At 42.8% G+C, this 19,706-nt stretch overlaps 1 protein-coding gene across 2 annotated transcripts in view; it reads left to right on the forward strand.

Moving 5' to 3' along the window:
• The first annotated feature begins 7,272 nt into the window (after positions 1 to 7,272).
• LOC131510257 (putative serine protease 46) overlaps positions 7,273 to 19,706 on the forward strand; it is a 24,707-nt gene continuing 12,273 nt past the window's right edge. The window contains exons 1-5 of one of the 2 annotated variants that reach the window (XM_058727195.1): positions 7,273 to 8,423; positions 10,601 to 10,778; positions 10,960 to 11,219; positions 12,027 to 12,190; positions 12,376 to 13,169. In XM_058727195.1, the coding sequence (XP_058583178.1) occupies positions 8,342 to 8,423; positions 10,601 to 10,778; positions 10,960 to 11,219; positions 12,027 to 12,190; positions 12,376 to 12,510 (819 nt within the window). In that variant the 5' untranslated portion in view covers positions 7,273 to 8,341 and the 3' untranslated portion in view covers positions 12,511 to 13,169. Of the gene's footprint in view, positions 8,424 to 10,600; positions 10,779 to 10,959; positions 11,220 to 12,026; positions 12,191 to 12,375; positions 13,170 to 19,706 lie in introns of those variants that run through there. The other variant, XM_058727194.1, reaches the window with a different exon arrangement.

Below are 19,706 nucleotides of genomic sequence, written 5' to 3' on the forward strand. Positions count from 1 at the left end.
TGGGCGACCCTGGGAGGTTAGGGTGGGTGGGAGGGCAGGGCCTCCGAGAATTCATTCTGCCAGCAGACTCCCCAGAGTGGAGGCAGATGGTTTTTGCTATATCACTAGTCCAGGGCCGTAGGGAAAGGGCCTGGGCCTCAGGCCTCAGTTTCCTCATCTGTAAAGTGGGCCGGCTGGAAGGGGGCAGCCGAAGCATGCCCTGTAGGCTGACAGTAGGAAGGACCCACATAAAGTGCTCCAAATATAGCTTGCCTTCTTTTTTTAAAAATGGCACAAAAAACTGATTATAAAAATTTAGGATTAAGGTTAGGGTTAGGGTTACATGTTTTTTTTGCTTTTAAAAATTTCTTTAAAGATTGTTTACAAGTAATATCTGAATACATTCTTTTTGTGATTTACTGAAAGTGTTCAGAAATACATATAAAGAATCCCTCCTCTCAGCCACCCATGCCGCTGTCTTTCCCAGGACTAATTTCTGCTGGCATCCTTCAATAAAATGTCTTTATGATTTTTAAAAAATAAATGAGATCTTATATATGTATTATTAATAGCCTACACTAAAAAATTACACACCTTAAAACACTTTCTATGTCAATACCTAGGGCTGTTCATAATTTTATGTTCCTGCCTGGGTTCTGCGCGGGTGTGACATACGTTATTTAACCAGCACCAAATTTTAGGCTGTCCTGACGTGTCAGCATGATGGTGGTGCTGCCGTTAACACCCTCCTGCGTGTGCGTGTGCGTGTGCGTGGTGGGGGTGGGGGATGGTACGCTCTGAAACATTTCTGCAGCTGTCTTCCCGAGGGGCTGAGGGGGGGATGGTCATCAAAGGAAACACAAATTTAATAATTTTGGATGAGTACTACCAGATGTATTCCTCCCCAAAGCTGAGCCTGTTTACATTCATACCTACAGTACAGGAGGGTGAATATTTCCCCTCTTGCCAAAAATGGATGTTATTAACTTTTTAAAAATGTGCCCATCCAATGATAGAAAGTTGTATCATTGCTGCTTTTTTTATTTAAAAAATTTTTTAAAAAGTTTATTTACTTTTGAGTGACAGAGAGAGACATGGCATGAGTGGGGGAGGGGGAGAGAGAGAGAGAGGGAGACACAGAATCCGAAGCAGGCTCCAGGCCCTGAGCTGTCAGCACAGAGCCCGACGTGGGGCTTGAACTCACGAGGTGTGAGATCATGAGCCGAAGTCGGATGCTCAGCCAACTGAGTCACCCAGGTGCCTGTATCATTGCTGTTTTAATTTGGATTTTCTTGATTGGAAAAATATCTTTTCATGTGTTTGCTCATAAAAAGATATACTTTTTCTCTAGTAAATCCTCTACTCATATACTTGGCCTATTTTTAAGATTGGGTTGCTTTTCTTTCTCTTATGAAAGGGTTTGTCTTTTCTGAATACTGAGCCCTGCTCAGTTATTTTACAAATATTGTCTTGTCTTCTGGAAATATGTGGAGTAGATGGAATTATGGACTTTTTCCATAAAGACCTTTAAAATTATTATGGAGTCAAATCTGTCAGTCTTTACTTCTTTATGGATTTTGCACCTAGCTGAAGGTGGCCTTCTCCATCTCTAGATTATAAGAGCTATCTTCCCATATTTCTCCTATTATTTTGATAAATTTATTTTTGTGTGCGTATAACTCTGTAATCCATTTGAAATTTCTGTTTATGTGTGGTGTGAGGTGGGGATCTGACTCTGTTTCCAACTGGAGAGCCAGTTCCATTGATACTATTTCTTGTAGAGTCTGTCTTTTCCCTGCTGATTTGAAAATCTGCATTTACAATAAGGAAGTCTTAATCTATTCATGGTATGTTTTTGAAACCTCTGTTATTTTCCCAGTGATCTGTTTGTCCCTAGGGTAGTGCTGTACTGTTTCAAATAGCTTTATGTTATGTTTTGTGAAATGGTAGCAAAAGCTCCCCCTTTTTTTAAAAAAATACTGCCTAATCTACAGTTTATCTTCCGTGTGAACTTTACGATCAGTTTGTCAATTTCCATTAGAGGTGCTGTTGGTATTTGAATCGAAATTAAACACACAGGCTAATACTGGGAGAACTATCATTTTCACAATGTTGAGTTCCTAACCAGGGATGTGGTATATGTCTCCATTCATTCAGCTCTTCTACTCCAGGATGTCTGGAAACATACTGAGTTTGGTTTTTACAAATTTTGGTTATGTGTATTGTGGGTGATATCTTTTCCCATTATATATTTTAAAAAAATATTTGAGAGAGAGAGTGAGCACACGCATGAGCAGGGGAGGGACAGAGAGAAGAAGAGAGACTCCCAAGCAGGCTTCTCACTGTCAGTGCAGAGCCTGATGCAAGGCTCGAACTCATGGACTGTGAAATTGTGACCTGAGCCAAAATCAAGAGCTGGAGGCTTAACTGACTGAACCACCTAGGCACCCTTATTTTTTTTCTGACTTTATATGTTAGGTATTTTAAAGCCATTTATTTATTTATTTACTTACTTATTTAAAGTTTTTTTTTTTTTTTTTTTTTAGAGAGAGAGAGAGAGAAAGTGGGGGAGGGGCAGAGAGAGAGGGAGATAGAATCCCAAGCATGTTCTGCACTGTCAGCGCAGAGCCCGATGTGGGGCTCAAACTTGTGAACTGCAAAATCATGGCCTGAGCTGAAATCAAGAGTCACACGCTTAATGGACTGAACCACCCAGGTGCCCCTAAAGCTGTTGATTAAAAAAAAAAAAAAAATAGTGATCTTGATTCCTGGTCATCTTGCCAAACTGACTTACTTAATTCAACACTTTCTCTGTTGATTTCTTTTGCCTTATTTTTGGCTAATCAAATTACCTAAAATGGTGACAGCCACGTCTTGTCCTTTTTGAAAATTGTACCATTTATTTCATCATCTCTGCCTGTGACCCTCAACACAGTGTGAAATAGCCACGATGTGGGGGGTGGGGGATATGTGTGTATCTCAGTCTTCCTCTGTTTCACAGATAGTTACTAGTCAGTCTGTTTCACAGAGACTTCTCTGTGTCCCGCACTGTTTGGGGCCCTGCGGATGCAGTAATGAACTATTAAGATTGATTATATGGTTTCTCTTATTTAACTTGTTCTCATAATGAAATTCATTACCAGATCTTAGTAGATTTCTTAGGTAAATTCCATAACACATTGTGAATTCAATCTGCTGGAATCTTGTTTAGAAGTTCTTCCCCAGTGTTGGATTGGTCTACATCTTTCCTTTCTGTTGTACTGTTTCTTCAAGTTTGGTGTCATTGCTGTGCTAGCCTCTTAAAACATGTTGAGAAGCTTTCTGGTATTTTCCTATGTCCCAGAGAAGTGTCTGTAACAGCAGCATTATCTATTCCTTAGGTCTGATAAATTGTGCACATAAAACTCACTGGGCCTAATAGCTTTTTAAAGGACAAACGAATCTTTGACTCTTTAAAAACTCTCTTGTATAGTTATTGGCTGAGTTGGGTTTCTCATTTCCTTTTGCATAAATTTTAGTATAATCACTTACTTTAGCTTAGATTCTTTTTTTTTTTTAACGTAGATTCTTATATTTCAAACTGATGTATAAAATTTGAACCTATGGCTTCTTTCCCATTTCTAACATTTATATATGTACTCTTGACCTTTTCTTAATACTTAAAGATTACAATTGCCAGCTTATTGTGTTTCGTAGGTGTTTTTAGAAATCCATCTGGCATACCTTATTACTTACCTTCATGGTATCCATCCGTCCCTCATATTACCCCACGTCCTGGTCAGCGGCCCACCCCCTCTGCTGTGCTGCTCATGTTCTTTAGGGGAAAGCTATCACACTCCCAGCTCCCAGAAGGAGTGGCTCATTGGTCTGATCGAGTTAGCATAGTGCAGTGCCCCCGCCACCTGACCCCAGTTGGGTCGCCCAGCCAGCGTAAGGCATGGTTAGAAGAGGGGCATGCACACTCTTTCTGTGAATGTGGATGAGGAAGCAGAAAGATGTGGGCTGTTGACAACCATTTTTTTTTAAAGTTTTAATTTAAATCGCAGTGAGTTAGCATACAGTGTAATATTAGTTTTAGGTGTGCATAGATATAGTGATTCAGCACTTCTGTACATCACCTGGCCAACTGTTTTTCAACAAAGGAACCAACTCAGGATGAAGCCACCACCAATGAGGAGAGGAGACAAATTTTAAGCCTCTTAGTTGGGGACTCCTGAATGGTACACACTAACTTTGGGTTTTAGTGCTCAAATCTGCTGCCGCTTTTTATTTCATTAAAGCTCTTTTAGCTTTAGTAATTCTAACTGTCTACTCCTGGGGGACTTTTTTACTGTCCTTTTTCTAACCTCTTGAGTGGTGTGCTTAGTCAGTTATTACAGACTTCTTTGATTTCTGATATTTTCACTTAACTGTGTGAAATCTCCTCTGACTCTCACTTTGACCATATTTCACAGGATTTGGTAGGTACTGACCTCACTGATTCATTTCTATATTGTTTCTAATTTCATGCGACATACATTTTTAAGGAAGATTTTATCCAAACTTTATTATGTAATGTTTGTTTCATGCAGTTGTAGCATATTTCTTCTTTTATGTGGAAGTAATTCTTGGGGCACCTGGGTGGCTCATTCAGTTGAGCATCCGACTCTTGGTTTTGGCTCAGGTCATGGTCTTAGAGTTTGTGAGATCGAGCTCTGTGGCAGGCTCCGTGCTGAGCGTGGAACCCGCTTGGGAAACTCGCTCTCCCTCTCTCTCTGCACCTCCCTGCTCAAAATAAATAGATAAATAAACTTTAAAAAGAATGATTATTTTTTGTATAGAATTTATTTCAAAATATTTTGCAACCCAGACTTTCCACCATATCCTATTAATCTGAAAAAGCGATGGTTTGTTATAATTGGGGATTACACAGGGAACAATTAGGCAAAATTTATCAGTAAATATCATTGCTAACCCTCATGCTATACTTCTTATTTAATGCAAGGTGTACATAGAAGGGTGCTCTTTAATTTCCTGATGGATTGTTTGGGGGAGGATGGGGACTTCCTTTCTTCTCCGCTATTAAAACTTATATCACAATGTGGATTTAATTACTGTTGTGTTTTGGAACTTATTGGGGTTTTATTTGTGCCTAGTATTTGGTCAGTTTTTGGTGAGTGTTTCATGTGTGTTTGAAATGAAAGCATTGTGTCTTTTGAAACAATGTTCTAGCCGTAACTGCTTGAATCAGGTTTGTTGATCGTATTATTCAGATCTTCTCAACACTTCAGATATCTTATGTCAACAATCAGTTGATTTCTGAGAGGTTTACCACAAGAGTTAAGATTTCTTTAGGGGCGCCTGGGTGGCTCAGTCGGTTGAGCCTCCGACTTCGGCTCAGGTCATGATCTCTCAGTCGTGAGTTTGAGCCCCGCATCAGGTTCTGTGCTGACAGCTCGGAGCCTGGAGCCTGCTTCCGATTCTGTGTCTCCCTCTCTCTCTGCCCCTCCCCCGCTCATGCTCTGTCTCTCTCTCTCTGTCAAAAATAAATAAACATTAAAAAAAAAGACTTCTTTTTCAGTTCTAGTAATTCTTGCTTTCTCTTTCAAAGCTATGTTGCTAAGAGAGCAAAGTACATGTTCACTGTACCATTGTGGTGGCTTATACCCTATCCATATAAAATTTGCCTTTGATGGTATTTGCTTTTTCAAAGATCTGGGTCACAGCATCCACTCCTAACTCTGCTGTTCTAACTGATGAGGGGATATATAATTTTATGTTTTGTATATGTTTCCTAAAGGTTTTCCTTGGATTTATTTTAGACCTCTTGTAGTTTCTTGGTTTGAGCATTTAATTCACTTTCATTCTTTGTTATTCAATAATAAATACCTTTAAGATTGTGGATTTGCCTTGAACACACGCAGTAAGTTTTTAACGCATTGCTCTAATTACTAACATTTTTCTAAAGAGTTTATAGAATGTTATTTCTTCAAAATAAGTTAACGAAGTTTATTTTTAAAAACTTCAGATAAGTTGCTCACTCTTGTTATTAAATCTTTGTTTCATTGATTGCATCGTGGTATAAAAGTGTGGCCCAGACTGTTCAGCTTTTAGGGAAGTTATTGTGGTGTTCTTAGTAGCCTAGTGTGCCGTTGATTTTTATAGAAATTCCATCCCCCAAAGATGGAACTGGAGAAGGCTGTCCCCTACAGGTGAGGTTTTTCAGTTTGTCACATATCGCTGATTGACTTTGCTTTCTAGGTTTGAAGCAATGTGATCAGTGGACAGAACTCTACGGTGTTACGTAGTCATTGGCATTTTCATCTTTTCCCAACACAAAGTAACTTTCTTTTTCTGTTTGAAGCTTTTGTCCTGAATCACATTTGTTTGTTTCTTTCTTTCCTGCTTTCCTTCCTCCTGCCTTTCCTCCTTTTTTAGCTTCACACCCAGTGTGGAGCCCAATGTGGGGCTTGAACTCACAACCTTGAGATCAAGACCTGAGCTTAGATCGAGAGTCAGACGCTTAACTGACTGAGCCACCCAGGCACCCCCTGAATCACATTTCTAGAGATAAACGTTGCCATTTCTATTTTCACTTGTATATACTCACTATATTTCTGCCTGTCTTTTTGCTTTCAACTGCTTCGTGTCAGTATGTTTTAGGTGGGTCCCTGATAAGTAGCACATGAGTAGACTTTTTTCCTACCCATTGTAAGGATCTTTTACTTTTAAAAGTAGAGGGTTGTATTCACATTGGTAATGATGATAGATATGATGGTCTTCATTGAACTGTCTTATTTTGTTTCATTGATCCCCCCAGAGTATTATTTTCCACAAAGGCAGAAGAGTAGATAGGGTTTTTCTTCTCTGGATTTTCTTTTCTTCCTTTCTTCTTCCTTTCTTCTCCCCCCCCCCCCCCCCCCCCCCCGCTCTCCCCTCTCCCTCCTACTCCCTGTTTCCCCCTAGGGTAAATCTGATTGTAGGGATAATCATTTCCTTGATTTTCTGCCATGTGTCTCTGTTTTTGGTTTCATACAGTATGTACCTTTTTGTGTCCGACTTCTTTCCCTCAGCAGTACGTTGATGGGATTGGCCGTGTTGCTGCGTGTGGTGGTCCACTTTCGTTTGGGTGAGTAATTGTGAGCCTCCATCCTGCCTTTTTTTTTTTTTTTAAATTAAAAAAATTGTTTTTGACATTTATTTATTTTTGAGAGAGCATGAGCAAGGAGGGAGGGGCAGAGAGAGAGGGAGACACAGAATGGGAAGCAGGCTCCAGGCTCTGAGCTGTCAGCACATGGGACCTGACATGGGGCTCGAACCCACGAACTGTCAGGTGCTTAACCGACTGAGCCACCCAGGCACCCCTTCCATCCCACCTTTGGTGGCTGTTGGGTAGTTTCCGGTTGGGGCTCTATTCAGCAGCACTGCCGTGAGCCATCTCTTGGATCTTTCCTGCTGTATCTGTGCATGCCTGTTTGGAGGGCACACAAGCAGAAGGGGACGTGCAGGTTGTGGGGCACATACTTTGCTTTACTAAATGATCCCGGAGTGGGGACACCAGTGGCCTGGACCATCCCCCTCCCCCAGCAGTGTTGGGAGCAGCTTCGTTACCCTGAGTCCTCGGCAGCAGTGGTGATGGGGTGCGGCAGAAGGGAGTGGTCCTAAAGGACAGTGTGAAGAGCATGGGAGCACTGGGGAGGGACCTCAGTGGGGTGGTGGGAAGGGGACCCAAGTCATTTATTCTGATGACTCATGAAGACCCAGGCCTACAAGCTGCTTCCTCTTAAGAAGCCACCTTCCAAGGCCTCAAACACTGGGCCTCCCTCTACCCAGGAGCTGTTTTCTTGAAAATGCAAAACCTGGGGGAAAAAGGAAAACTCCAGTTCCATTCAGCCACCCACAGCAGGAACTAGCCATCCCCTTCTCAGTGCCTCAGTTTCCACACCTCCTGGGTGCCCTGAAGAGGGTTTCATGAAGGAGATTGGACTGGGCACTGGGATCCACAGGTGCTGTCATGGGCTCAGGATTGGGCATAGAGGGGCAGCATCAAGACCAAGGCTGAGCCCGGGGGGTACTGTTGTGGGCCAGATGGCAGGTGCTGTCATGGGCTCAGGGTACCAGAAGCATCATTCCAGGGAGGTGCCTAGCAGCAGCCTCCGTTGTGGTCCCAGCGGGACCTTGCCATGACCGCACTATCTCCTTCTCAGGATCCTGCCGCTGCCTTAGCTGGGTGAGCCCCAAACCCTGGGGCAGAGACCCAGTCCCTGCTACCGTGAATAAACGAACCGTGAGTTCTAGAATTCTCACACAGTAGAGATGCTCTGCCCCACCCTGCCCCCACGTCCTATTATGAGGGCCAGTGTAGGTCAGGCACCTGCTAGCCATGGCATGTGGGCCAGGAGATCTTCAGAGCCTCACATCTCCATTTTCTTCTGCCAAACTTGGAAATTCCCTCTTTTCAGAAGGTAGGGCTTTTGGGACATGGGAGAGGGGCAGGGGAGGGGGTGTCTTTGCCTGGGTTCTGTCCTCCTTTCTGAATTGGCCCATATCCTGATGGGCACATCCTCACCAGACTGCACAGTGTACCAGTGTAGGGACCCAGATAGTGTCGAAGCACTTCCAGTTGGCAAGGGTGACCATGAACACGAGGGAAGAGTCTTGTTAGAAATCGGGGAACAAGCTAACAGACTGGGATCAGATGAGCTTGTTTGGGAGGTGCAATCTAGGAGAACCAGGACTTAGGATGACAATGTGTGAGGTATGAGTGACTGTTCACCCTCTGTAAGGTCTCAACACCCTGTGAGGTGGCCTTTACCAGTGTCTCCATTTCACAACGGGAAACCAAGGCCCAGGGGACTTAGGTGGCTTGTGGAGCCAGGGTTCAATACTGGTTTTCAGTAGACTCTAGCCACTGAGTGTTCCCTGTGTGTGTGATGGTGTCTATGGCGAGGTTGATCCCCGACACCTCACACCCCCAAACAATCCATCATGGCTCCCCTCTGACTGAACCGCTGTCCTTGGTGCTGGCACCTGATGCTGGCATCTCCAGGCTGAATCCTGCAAATCCTTTGTAAGGAGGTGGGAGTCTGTGTTTTGGATGTGAGCTCTGAGGAGTGTTGTTCCCCGAGCCCGGGGAACACACTGAGGGTGTGGAGTGCAGCGGCGAAGCCCAACCCCGCCCCCTAGGACTGTCACTTTTTAGGTGGTGAGGCTCATTCTGCAGGACCCTGGCTCCACGGGGCCCTCAGCTTTGTGAGAAAGGAGAGGGCAAGCCTCTGGAACTCCTCTTCCCTCCCAAAGTGGAACTGCACCCATCGGGGCAGGCTATAATCCGAATCACAAGGTAGCCACGGACCTACCACAGCATGTGAGAAGAGCTGGAAATGCGGCTCCCCCTTGGGGGGAAATGGAAAATAGGACCGCAAGCCATTGGATAGGGACATGGGCAAGAATGGAGCCTTGAGAAAGCAAGGCAGGACAAAACTCAGTGGAGATGTGGGGGCCCTTGGGGAAGACCCTGGCTGAGGGTAAAGGTATTTAGCCGCGGAAGTCTGTGGCAAGGGAGCTGACCACCTACACCTGATGGTACCAGGAGCCCTGGGACATAGCAGAATGAGCCAAAACATCAATGGTGTGTGCGGAGGGGTTTCTGTGAGGCAGGGCACACCAGATGTTTCCACTAACGTGTCGGGGTCATCATAGGCTATTAACCTTGTCTGTTTATCAGTGGACCCCTCCACCGCCGTCGTGGACCCTCCCTAGGCAAGGACAGGCCTTGGTTACTGCTGCTGAGTCCCTGATGCCCTGCTTGGCATTGCACACTGAGCTCCTGAGGGAAACAGACTTTCTGGAATCATGCCAGCTTCTGACGTCGTAAACACATGTCTAGCTTTGCCTCCATGAGAATCTGTGACTGCATGTTAGCAGCTTGTTGGCCAGTCCGACCTTGACAGCAGGCTAGATACAAAAAACCCTTTTTATATTTCTTTAATCTTGGTCTCCAACCTTTGCTGCAGAATCTCTCCCTCTCCTGTCCTCGATGTTCAGTTATTAAATACCAGTCCGAGATGGTCCAGTTCAAGATCTCAGTCTTAAACCAGTTCAGCGCAGCTCCCTCTTCTCCCACTCCTGCTGTTGGGGGTGGGGCGGGGCAAGGAGGGGGTTGACAAGCATCTCTACTCACTTTCTCATATGGTCACAGAGAGCACACCTCGGGGAGGTGACCTGCGAAGGCAGGCGCTGGAGTTGTACCAGGCGACATCACTGTCCATTGCTTTCTGACCACAGCCGTAAGCCGTCCTGCTCACTTGTGCCCCATCACTTATCCCTTGACTGGCAACTCGCTCCTCGGATGAGTCTCCTGCTTCACTCCCCTAGCCATCTGCTTGTGTAAACGAGCGGGCAGAGAGAAACCCTGGGGGTGGTGGCCGTCCAGCTCCCATTGCGTGGGGGACTGCTTTAACATGTGGGCTGTCTGTTGCCTCTAGGCCGTTGTCATTTGCAGGGTTGTATGCGAAGCCCTTCCCCACGTGTGTGGTGGCCAGAATGTGGCTCTCTCTTCCTCGATAGTCTGCTGCCGTGTGCAGTGGTCTTGAGAGTCTGCACAGGCCTGGCATGGCCCCCTTTCTACCTTTTTCCTTAGAGCCCTGGTTCCAGGCCTGTGGTCACACCAACATCGCCTGCAAGATGGCGAAGGGGAAGCTAGTAGAGGTAGGCAAGGGGCCATGGCAGGTGAGCATCCTGTTTCTGGGCACGTACATCTGCAGCGGCTCCCTCATCCACCGTCAGTGGGTCCTCACGGCCGCGCACTGCCTAGAGAGGTCAGTCGGGGTGGCCAGCCGTTCCCAGGGGCTTTGCTTTCTGGTGTGGGGGGTGGTGCCCAGTAGATCTGGGGATCTGGGAGTAGGGGCCTGGCTGGGTTACCCTGTGCTCAGTCTTGTGTGTCTGCAACCACGTATGGCCTCACTGCTGGCAATCTGCCTCCTACCTATGGCCCTGTAGATCCAAGGACCCCAAAAAGTACTCCGTGAGGGTGGGAGTCCAGCAGGTCTCAGGAAACGGCACTTGGCTCCTGCTCACTCGCATCGTGATCCACGAGGATTTCCACAACCTCCTATCCCAGGACATTGCCCTCCTGAAGCTGAGGGACCCCACCTCCTGGTCCCCCCTCATCCAGCCTGTCTGCCTACCCAACACCAAATTCAAGCTCTCGCTCGGGACCATGTGCTGGGTGATCGGTTGGGGACGTGAAAATGAACAAGGTGAGTAAAGGCAGGCAGAGGTCCCAAGACTGCAGCCTCTTCGGAACACAGCTCTGACGTGGGCTCGTTTGTTCATTCCCTTCTTCACTCGTTCAGTCCCTCAGCGAACATTCCCGAGCACTTACGCACGCTACACACTATCCTGACCTTTGCTGATAGGAAGAGATCCATAGTGCTCTAGTGTAAAGGACGCACATGGGCTACGTGGGCCTCATTTCCCAGGGTTAAATCCAGTGCCAACCCCTCACCTTGCAGCATGGCAGGGAAATTAATCCTGGGCCACTAATGGGATTCCCTGTCTACAAGTGGCACATGGGCCATGATCTCAGGAAGTACTGAGGCACTGGACAGCCATCATACATACTTGTTACCTCAAGGCACCAATAATTCCTGGTTGGTGCCACCCTAGAGTCCTAGAATCGAGGAGTGTTTGTGGGATCCTGCCCTCCAGGGGATGGCACATTTGGGGCTCCTGGGTCTTGACACCTTGGCAGGTAGCCGTGGAGCAGGGTTTCGCCCTTGTTGAAGCCTGAACGATTGCAGTAGTCTCTCCTGGTCCTCATTCAGGGCTTAGATGCCGCTCTGAGCCCCCTGGGAGGCTTTTGCTTGGTCTTTCTAAGGAGTTTGAGTGTTTCAAAAGTCAGGCTGTGGGATGGGGCCTTTATAAATTACCATCCCGGGACAGTAGCCCTGTCTCACAACCCTAGTGAATGTGGACGGCTTCAAGACGGAGATGTGTCAAATAGTTGAAGGGATGATGAGGCGGGATCTCTCTGTCTCTCTCTGTCTCTCTCTCTGTCTCTTCAGAAACCTCAAGTACCCCCTACAGTCTTCAGGAGGTGGCTGTCAGGATCATTAGCAACGGTATCTGCCGTCAGCAGTACCAGTTTCTCTTCTTGAAGAAAGAGAAGAAGTTCATTGGGAAGGACATGCTGTGTGCCTCCTCAGAATTGGGCATGGACTCTTGTCAGGTGCGGGGTGTGTGGCCCACGGGAGGGAGGGGACTTTCAGGGATCGCGTCTGCCTTCTCACACGGCACTGGGTGACCTGAGGAAGATCTCCTTTCCTTGGCCTTCAGTTTCCAAGCCTGTAAAATAGGGTGAAAAAACTCCTTGTGCCTGTCCACAATAATGGTAATAATGGCAATGCTCTTCAGGTCTCTTGGACATTTCTGAACATCAGTCACATGCCCAGATGTGGGCCCGGTGCTGGCAGAACTGGTTTTCATAAATGGCATCGTTCCGTAAGCGTGTGTCTGTCTCTTGCATCTTCGGTTCAACATTGTTTCTGAGATTTATCCCTATTGAAAAGTGCAGCTCTCATTCGTTAATTGACATCTCGAGCTAGGATATTCTCTTGTGACCATGGCACAATTTATACACTCTATTGTTTATAGCATTGAGGTGGTTTTCAGGGTTTTTTTTCATATCACAAACCGCTGCTCTGAATATTCTTACACACATCTCCCTACTTACGTGTTCCAGAATTTCTCGACAGGATGTGTCCTGCAGGGAACCGGGGGGGTCATAGGCTGTGCATGCCTTCATCTTTAATAGTTTTTGCTGGGGCGCTGGAGGGCTCAGTTGGTGGAGCATCTGACTCTTGATTCAGCTCAGATCATGATCTCATGGTTCATGAGTTCGATCCCCACATCAGGCTCTGCGCTGACAACATGGAGCCTGCTTGGGATTCTCTCTCTCTCTCTCTCTCTCTCTCTGTGCCCATTCCCTGCTGTCTCTCTCTCAATAGAAAAAAAATATTAAGGGGCGCCTGAGTGGCTCAGTCGGCTGAGCGTCTGACTTCGGCTCAGGTCATGATCTCACGGCTTGTGGGTTCGAGCCCTGCGTCGGGCTCTGTGCTGACAGCTCAGAGCCTGGAGCCTGCTTCGGATTCTGTGTCTCCCTCTCTCTCTGCCCCTAACCTACTTGCATTCTGTCCCTGTCTCTCTCAAAAAAATAAATAAAACATTAAAAAAATTAAAATTGTTATTGCCAATTGTTTTCCAAAGGGATCGTGTTAATCCATATTCTTACATCAGTGTTTGAGAATTCTGTTCCATATTGTTGGCAACATTTTTGGTATTGTCAGACTATAAAACGTTTTCCATCCTGTTAGATGAGAAACAGAGCAATAGTATCCCGTTGTGGTTGCAGCATGTGTCCCCAGTGACCAGTGCAGCTATGCGTCGCTTCCTGTGTGCATTCTCCATTCGTGATTCTTCTTCTATGAATCACTTACTCAGCTGTTCTGCACATTTTCTATTGTTTGCCTTTTTCTTTTTATTATATTTTATATTTTGGATCTTGGTTCTGTGTTCCTTGTGTATATGGCCGATATCTTGTCCCGGTTTTTTAATTTATCTTTTCATTATGTTTACACTGTCCTTTGCTGAGCAGCAGTTTAGATTTTATTGAAGTCAAGACCAGATGGACTTAATATACAGAAAAAAATATATACATGGAACATTCCATCAAAAAACAAAAGACGGCAGCATACACTTCCTTTTCACGTGCACATACAACATTCTCCAGGAGAGCTTGATCACATGTTAGGCCACAAAGCAAGTTTCAGTGAATTCAAGAAGACTGAAACCCTATCAAGCATCTTTTCTGACCACAACAGTATGAAACTAGAGATCAGTGACAAGAAAAACAAAACAAAACCAGAACTGGAGAAAACAGAAACGCGGAGGCTAAACAACATGCCGCCAAATAAATAACAGGTCAATGAAGAAATCAAAGAGGAAATTAAAAAATACCTCGAGACAAATGAAAATGGAAATACAATGGTTCAAAATCTTTGAGATGCAGCAAAAGCAGTTTTTTAAAAAATTTATTATGTGTTTAATTTTAATTCCAGTATGGTTAACATACAGTGTTATATTAGTTTCAGGTGTACAATATAGTGATTCAACCATTTCATACATCATGACTCAGTGCTCATTATGATAAGTGTACTCTTAATCCCCTTTATCTGTTCCACCCACCCCCCACCCACCTCCCCTCTGACATGTTTTATTTTAAATGAATACCCTCAGTTAAAGTTACTGCTTTTTTCCAACAAGAACATTTTTTCTACTTGAAGCACATTTCAGAATATATGGTTCTAAAAGATAAATATAAAACATTCCACCCAACAAAAATAGAATACACATTTTCCTCAAGTACACATAGAAGAATCCTCTGGTTAAATCCCACAAAAAGAGACATAATAAATATTACAAATTTAAGAAGACTGAAGTCATACCAAGGATAGTTTCCAACCACAGTGGTATAAAACTAAAGATCAACAACGGTAAAACGAAGCTGGAAAATCTACAATGTGTATATTAAATATTTAATATGTAAATATTAACACACTACTGCACAAGCAATGGGCCAAATAAGAAATAAAATGGCAAATTAAAATATGTCTCAAAAGAAAGGAAAATACAATATTTCAAAACCTATGGGATGCAGCAAAAGCAGATGTTAGAGTGAAATTTATGCTATAAATGCTCGTATAAAGGGGAAAAGTTCAAATAAACAACATTACACCACAAGGAACCAGAAAAAGAAGAAACAGCTGAGATTTAGTAGAGGAAGGAGATACCAAAAAAATCAGAAATAAATAGAGACCAGAATAAACAATAACATAACACTGAAAGTAATGAGCAGTTTTTCAAAAAAAAATAAACAAAATTGGCAATGCTTTAAAAAGCAGTTCTAAGAGGCAAGTTTATAGTAATGCAGGCCTACATCAAGAAACAAAATCTGAGACGATCTAACTTTACACCTGAAGGAACGAGAATAAGAACAAAGGAAGGAATAAGAACAAAGTAGAAGGAAATAATAAATATTGGAGTGATATAAATAAAATAGAGACTGAAGAAACAATAGAAAAGATCAATGAAACTAAGAGCTGGCTCTTTGAAAATGTAAAATTGATAAACTTTAGCTAGACTTATCAAGGAAATGAGAGAAGACTCAAATAAAATCAGAAATGAAAGAGAAGTTCAACCAACACCACAGAAATACAAAGAAAATGGGTAAATTCCTAGAAACATACAATCTTCCAAGAATGAGTCAGGAAGAAAAAAAAATTGGAACAGGCTGATTACTAGTAGTGAAAGTGAATCAGTAATCAAAAAACTCCCAACAAACAAAAGTCCAGAACCAGATGGCTTCACAGATGAATTCTATCAAACATTTAAAGAAGAGTTAATACCTATCTTTCTTAAAGTATTCCAAAAAATTGAGGAGGAAAGAACGGTTCCAAATTTATTCTACAAGGCCAGCACTACCCTGATACTAAAACCAGACAAAGACACTATAAAAAAAAGAAAATTACAGACCAATAGCCCTGATGAAAATAGAAGCAAAAATCCTCAACAAAATATTAGCAAACTGAATTCACTAATACAGGAAAAGGATCATTCACCTGATCAAGTGGATTTGTTCCAGGGATGCAAACATGTTCAGTATCTGTGAATCAATCAACATGATATACCACATTAATGAATGAAGGATAAAAATCATATGATCATCTCAACAGATGTAGAAAAAGCATTTGACAAAATTCAACATCCATTCATGGTAAAAACTCTTAGCAAAGTGTGTATAGAGGGAAGATACCTTAACATAATAGAGACCATATATGACAAACCCACAGCCCATCATACTCAGTGGTGAGAAGCAGAAAGCTTTTCCTCTAAGGTCAGGAATGACAAGGATGTTCACTTGCCAATTTTATTTATTTATTTTTTATTTTTAAAATTTTCACCTGGTTTTTACTTTATCTTGCTGCTTTTATGCAACAGAGTACTGAAGATTAGCCACAGCAATCAGACAAACAAATAAAAGGCATCCAAATTAGTAAGGAAAAAGTAAAACTGTCACTATATGCAGATGATATGATACTACATATAGAAACTCCTAACGACTCCATCAAAAAACTGTTAGAGCTAATAAAGAAATTCAGCAAAGTTACAGGATACAAAATATAAAGAAATATGTTCCATTTCTACACACTAAAAATGAAGTAGCAGAAGGAAATTAAGAGAACAGCTCCATTTATCTTTGCATGAAAAAGAATAAAATACCTAGGAATAGATTTAACCAAAGGTAAAAGACTTGTACTCTGAAAACTATAAGACACTGACGAAAGAAACTGAAAATAACACAGATAAATGGAAAGATATACCATGCTCATGGACTGGGAGAATTAATCATTAAAATGTCCATACTATCCAAAGCAATCTACAGATCTGATGCAATCCCTATCAAAATACCAATAGTAATTTTTGCAGAATTAGAATGAAAAATACTAAAATTTGTATAAAACCACAAAAGATCCAGAATGGACAAAGCAGTCTTGAGAAAGAAGACAAAACTGGAGGTATCACAATCCCAGATTTCAGGCTATACTACAAAGCTAGATTAATCAAAAGAATATGGTACTGAAACAAAAATAGATACAAATCAATAGTTAATCAAAGGAGGCAAGAATATACCATGGGGAAGACTGTCCCTTCAATAAATAATGTTGGGAAAACCAAACAGCTACATGCAAAAGAATGAAACTTGACCACTTTCTTACAACATACACAAAAATGAGCCCCAAATGGATTAAAGATCTAAAGGTAAGACCCCAAGCCATAAAACTCCTAAAAGAAAACATAGGCAGTAAACTCTTGCACATCAGTCTTAGCAGTTTGTTGTTGAATCTGCCCCCTCAGGCTAAGCCAACAAAAGCAAAACAAAATTAAGGCAATTGGGACTACATCAAACTGAAAAAGCTTCTCACAGCAAAGGAAAACATCAACAAAATGATAAGGCAACCTACTGAATGTGAGAAGGTATTTGCAAATGATATTTTTGAGAAAGGGTTGGTATCCAAAATATGTAAAGAACTCATACAACTCAACACCAAAAACCAAAACCAAAAACCCACCCAAAAAAACCCTCCAAAAAACTCAGTCTGATTTAAAAAATGAGCAGAAGACCTGAATAGACATTTTTTTCCAAAGAAGACATACAGATGGCTAACAGACACATGAAAAGATGCTCAACATCACTCATCATCAGAGAAATACAAGTCAAAACCACGATGAGATACCGCCTCACACGTGTCAGAATGACTAAAATCAACAACATAAGAAACAACAGGTGTCGGCAAGGATGTGGAGAAAGCGGAACCCTCTTGCACCATTGGTGGGAATGCAAACTGGTGCAGCCACTGTGGAAATAAGTATGGAGTTTCCTCAAGAAGTTAAAAATAGAACTATTCTATGATTCGTTAATTCTCCTGCTGGGCATTTATCTGAAGATAGTGAAAACACTAATTTGAAAAGACATATGCCTCCCTATGTTTATTGCAGCATTATTTACAATAGCCGAGATATGGAAGCAGCCCAAGTGTCCATCCATAGATGAATAGATAAAGAAGACATCCAATGTAGTTTTGCACTTTTTAATTTTCTTTTAAAGCTTATTTTGAGAGAAAGAGAGCATGTGTGAGTGGGGGAGGGGCAGAGAGAGAAGGAGAGAGAGAATCCCAAGCTGGCTCTGCACTGTCAGCATGGAGCCCTATGCCGGGCTCGAACTCACAGACCTTGAGACCATGACCTGAGCCAAAATCAAGAGCCTCACACTTAACTGATGGAGCCACCCAGGCGCCCCTTACTTTTTTCTTTTCTTTTTTAAAAAAAATTTTTTTTTCAACGTTTTTTATTTATTTTTGGGACAGAGAGAGACAGAGCATGAACGGGGGAGGGGCAGAGAGAGAGGGAGACACAGAAGCGGAAACAGGCTCCAGGCTCCGAGCCATCAGCCCAGAGCCTGACGCGGGGCTCGAACTCACGGACCGCGAGATCGTGACCTGGCTGAAGTCGGACGCTCAACCGACTGCGCCACCCAGGCGCCCCTACTTTTTTCTTTTCTAATAAAAGCATTTAAGGCTACAAATTCCCCTCTTAGTAAATGCTTTAGCCTAATGCCACATATTTTAATATGTAGCATTTTTACTGTTATCCGGCTCTAAATATTTTCTATAATTCCCATTCTTATTTCATTTTGACCCATGACTTATTTAGAAGTGTGTTTTTTTGATTTTCAAATACATGTGTACTTATTTGTTTTGTTAATGATTTCCAACCCAATTTCTGTGTGGTCATAAAATAGGCTCTGTGGCGATACCAGTTATATGGAATATGTTGTAACTTGCCTGGCAGCCTGGTATGCAGTTAAGTTTTATTTTTATTTTTATTTTTTATTTATTTATTTATTTTTAACATTTATTTTTTATTTTTGAGACAGAGAGAGACAGAGCATTAACGGGGGAGGGGCAGAGAGAGAGGGAGACACAGAATCGGAAGCAGGCTCCAGGCTCTGAGCCATCAGCCCAGAGCCCGACGCGGGGCTCGAACTCACGGACCGCGAGATCGTGACCTGAGCTTAAGTTGGACGCTTAACTGACTGAGCCACCCAGGCGCCCCAAGTTTTAAACATTTATTTCATTATTATCTATTTCTATTAATTTTTCTTCTGCTTCCCTTGGGCTTGATTTGGTTTTCTTTTTCTGTCTTCTTGGACAAAAGGATTTACCCTTTCTAGTTTTGCATTTGAAGTATTTAAAACCATAAAATCATCTTTTTAAAAAAATTTATTTATTTTGAGAGAGAGAGAGAGAGAGAGAAAGGGACAGAGAGGGAGAGAGAGAATCCCAAGTAGGTTCCACACTGCCTGTGCAGAGCCTGGCACGGGACTTGATCTTATGATCATGACCTGAGCCGAAATCGAGAGTTGGACGCTTAACTGAGCCACCCAGGTGCCCAAAACTTATCTTTTAATTAAACGTTGGTTTCATCTCTTAAATTCTGTACTGTTGTGATTCAATTATCACTACCTTATTTAAGAATATATACATATAGTGTGATTTGAAAGGAAATGGATGCATTGCCTTTAAAAAGTAGTACATAAATGCAAAATTTAGAAAATGAGACTCTCCTATAATCAAACTCTCCAGAAATTTCCACCCTAAGTTATTTAGCTTCTATCCTTAACATTTCTTTTCTATACATATATGAAACCCTAAATAAATTTTAGGGTTGTTTTCTAGTTTTTATTTATTTCTAACTTTTTAAATATTTATTTTTGAGAGAGACAGAGACAGAGAGCAAGCGGGGGAGGGGCAAAGACACACACACACACACACACACACACATGCACAGAATCTGAAGTAGGCTCCAGGCTCTGAGCTGTAAGCACAGAGGCCAACACGGGACTCAAACCCACAAACCGTGAGATCATGACCCGAATGAAGCTGGACGCTTAGCCAACTGAGCCACCCAGGCGCCCCTCTAGTTTTTATTTTTAATGAAAGATTGTATTATAATTTTATTCAACTTTTTTACTTTCACTTGAAATAGATCTTGGACTGTCTTGGACTATCTATATAAATGCCTTCCATTCTCGCTGAATACTGAATAGTAATTCTTTCATATTGCTG

Source organism: Neofelis nebulosa, chromosome 4, assembly GCF_028018385.1.
Source record: "Neofelis nebulosa isolate mNeoNeb1 chromosome 4, mNeoNeb1.pri, whole genome shotgun sequence".
NCBI classification, from domain to species: Eukaryota; Metazoa; Chordata; class Mammalia; order Carnivora; family Felidae; genus Neofelis; species Neofelis nebulosa.